Source organism: Engystomops pustulosus, chromosome 1, assembly GCF_040894005.1.
Source record: "Engystomops pustulosus chromosome 1, aEngPut4.maternal, whole genome shotgun sequence".
Taxonomy (NCBI): domain Eukaryota; kingdom Metazoa; phylum Chordata; class Amphibia; order Anura; family Leptodactylidae; genus Engystomops; species Engystomops pustulosus.
In genome coordinates, this window is record NC_092411.1 from 100,248,082 (window position 1) to 100,251,874 (window position 3,793).

Genomic DNA, 3,793 nt, shown 5'->3' on the forward strand with positions numbered 1-3,793 from the left:
AGATAGAATATTATACCATGCAATGTTATGTGAAAATGTTTATTTATTTTGCATAGGAATCTTCAAATGATCACAAATAGCTTAAAGAATCAGATAAGAATTTATTATCATACAACAAGCCATTCTGCATGAGACTCATATAAAGCTGCACCATATTTACAACCTGTTTCAGAAATTTAGTACATCTGTAGGTCAATTTTCTGATTTTACTCCACTTTCTAAGCCTTGAGAGATTGGGCCAATTTTTTTGCAAAACATCAGAGAGTGAAGTCAATGTATTAAAAGATACAAGATTGGTGCACAAGTGAGCCCAAAATGTTGCAAAAGCCTTTTTTTGAAGAAATAAAAATGCTATAAGATATAAATAATAAGTGCTTTATTTGAATGAAATACTGAATTTCTCACCAGTAATCATTCATTAAATAACATGTGCAGCACTATATATTAATAATGTATTCATTTCTTGCCCAACTCTAAACCTGATTACACTTTTCAGGGGCAATACCACATGTTTGCATTAGTATACTGTAAAATGCCTTCATTAAAGTTTCCCAATTTATTTATTTTTTCTCCCCCACAGTTTTGCCATTGATGTCTTAACCTCCTTGTTCCGCAAAGTGTAGATAATTGGGTTCAGCATCGGTGCTATGACTGTGTAGAACACAATGACCACTTGATCGGATTGAAAAGTCTTGGATGGTCTCATGTAAATAAAAACACATGGTCCAAAGAAAATTGTTACCACTGTAAGATGGGAAGCACAGGTAGAAAATGATTTGCGTCGTCCTTCCACTGTTCGTATTCTACAGATAGCCTGAGCAATGCCAATATATGAAATTAAGACAGAAACAAAGCAGCCTAATGATACAATCCCACTATTGGCTACTATCATAGCATCAATCATAGTAGTGTCAGTGCATGCAAGCCTGATCAATGGTGGGATGTCACAAAAGAAACTATTAATTTCATTAGGGCCACAAAATGGCAAACCCATTGTTAGTGTTGTCTGAATGTTGGAATGAACAAAAGCGATGGCCCAGGTTGCTGCCACCATCCATAGACAAAGCCGTTTACTCATTATGGTAGAATATTGGAACGGTTTGCATATAGCTACATAGCGATCATATGCCATAGCTGTGAAAAGAAAACATTCTGCACAGGCAAAGAAATGGAAGAAATAAAGCTGAGTGATGCAGCCATTGAATGAAATAGTTTTTCTATCAGACAGGAAATCCAGCAACATTTTGGGCACCGTGACACTTGAATAGCAGAGGTCGATAAAGGAAAGCTTACCGAGGAAGAAGTACATTGGATTATGAAGGCGATAATCTCCTCTAATGGTCAACATGATCAAAATGTTACCACTGAGAAGCAAGATGTAAAGCAGCAAAAAGATGAAAAAGACAAAGTATTCAAGACTTGGATTAAAGTTAAAACCCACAAAAATAAATTCAGTTACTTCTGTTATATTACACGAAGAGCTTAAAAGAACTGAATTTTGCACATTTATTTGATAACTTGAAACATTATGAATTGCATCCATTGTCCCAAAGTTTATCGAAAATTGTTGTAGTGTAGAATGGTGCCATAAAATGCAAAGAAAATCTTTGTAAGTCTAATGCATTTATGTAATTTATAAATGGCATCAAAATAACTTTTCCATCTCCTGTAAGATCTGTGGAAAATATTAAATAAACAATTTAAAAAAAACAATTGAAAGATACATAAAATGTGCAAAAAAACAGATTTACTAAAGTCCCTGTGTCAGTTTTCTGTCGGACTTTGCACATTCCTTTAGTGCAGTAATTCTCAACCTTTCTAATGCTGTGACCCCGCAATACAGTTCCTCATGCTGTGGTGACCCCAAACCATGCAACTCGCAGTAAAAACACAATAAAATTGCGGCTCCGATGGCTTTAAGCGACCCCCGGTTTTGGTCATTCGACCCCCACTGGGGTCCCGACCCACAGGTTGAGAACCACTGCTTTAGTGCAAACTGCTTGGACGTATATTTTCACACATTTGTGTTGCCGCTGCACTATACCCAAATTTCTGCTCTAAACGGGGCGTTCTCATACTATTTTGGTCTAAAATTGACTTGCAATGGTAATGCCACTTAATGACATCAAATATTCTTCTATTTTCCAATTTTTATTTATGGTTAATTTTTCAAGCTTGAAATAAGAAAAGTCTGCATGAGTCTGGATGGGATGTGCATATGGACACATTTTTTGCATAGAATATAAACAGATTCTATTATAATTGTATGTTGACAACATAAAAATCATTATATATCACCTGTCTACCCCTTAATGTAGATTATATCTAGTTATATAAGTACTGTATAGTTATATATAGTTTCAAAAATTCTACTTTCTATATGAATAAGGGGATTACTCACATACATTGTATCAAATTCAAAGACAAAAATATTCTGCTTTTAGTATTGGAGCTAATATAATTTCTAAAGCTTACAAGTTTGTGACATATCTAAAGTTGTTTATCAAAATGATTTTTAACATTATCTCGTGAAATGATTGAGTGTGTAGTTCCAATATGGTACAGGATTTAGTTGCTCACCTGTTTTGATCAATGTTACACTGAAGTTCGATTTCCTCTGGTATCATAAATCAGCACAGCCAACATTCACCACCACCTTCCTAAGTGACTTCTCTATAGGAGAGCGCAGCAGTTTTATTAGAAAGATATTTCCTTTGGGAAAAGTATTTCTTGGAAATAAACCCAAATATTTCCTACTGATTACTGTTCATTACTGCTCCCAAGATCCTTGTTATTTCCATAATTCTTTGCATACAGTAGATTTTCACTCTTGGGAATCTCAGAGTACATGAAAAGTTTATTTCATAGATCTATTTAGTGTTTAGGAGACAACAACTGTAACTAACTTTGTTGCTACTGAAATACATATAATTTAGTTTACAATTTGTAAAAATGAAAACTGAAATGCTATTGGACAGATCCCAGTACACAGAATCCATTTTGTGCAGAGTTCTGTAAATTACTCATATTGGGTTAAATTGGGTTATTTTGAATGGGAAAATGGTTACTAAATAGTGATAAGTGGGTTCAACGAATTTCCAGTTCAACATGTTCATGCAAATACCGGGAAAAAGTTTGGCTGATGACCCCGACTTTGGCAAGAACTTCAACCTGAAACTGAATCCTATTGAAGTCAATGGGATGTAAAAATGGATGTAAAATGGGGGTCGTGAGGGCTAGAGGGCAGAAAAATAGTGGAAATAACAGAACAGTTGGCCTGATCACAATACGCTAGGGAAAGTACTTAAAATAATAATCTAAAAAAAAAAAAACAATGAAAAAAAATCATTAACCCCTTATCACCCACGCTTGTTTTCAGCTTAAGGGCCCGGCTCTATTTTACAAATACATTACTTTGGATGATAACTTTGGAACACTTGAATTTACCAAGGTGATTTTGATATTGTTTTTTCATGACACATTGAACTTTTAAATTTTACATTTATTTATGAACTATAAAAAAGAAAGAGAAAATAAAAAAGTCATTTGAAATTTGAAAATTTCAGCTTTTTACACAGATATGCATACCACTTGACTAATTAATTAATTAATATTTATCATATGTGTGCTTTATGTTGGCTTACATTTTTAAGTACCATATCTTTTTTATCTTATTAGGTTGTAAGGGTTGTAAGAGGAACAGCAATTTTCCACATTTTTAATAAAATTTCAAAAGCTATCTTTTTTCAAAACTTTACATATTAAACTATTTAAAAAAAAGACATAGAAAGTT

General features: G+C 33.6%; 1 protein-coding gene across 1 annotated transcript; it reads right to left on the bottom strand.

Annotated features, from left to right (window-relative positions):
* Positions 1-556: 556 nt before the first annotated feature.
* LOC140117887 (olfactory receptor 4E2-like) lies at positions 557-1,543 on the bottom strand. Its single transcript, XM_072135115.1, has one exon. The coding sequence runs from the start codon at positions 1,541-1,543 to the stop codon at positions 557-559; it is 987 nt and encodes a 328-aa protein (XP_071991216.1).
* Positions 1,544-3,793: the final 2,250 nt, after the last annotated feature.

What these genes read in the sequence shown, in the direction of transcription:
- LOC140117887 (XM_072135115.1), bottom strand. Translation starts at nt 1,543, where the DNA reads ATGGATGCAATTCATAATGTTTCAAGTTATCAAATAAATGTGCAAAAT.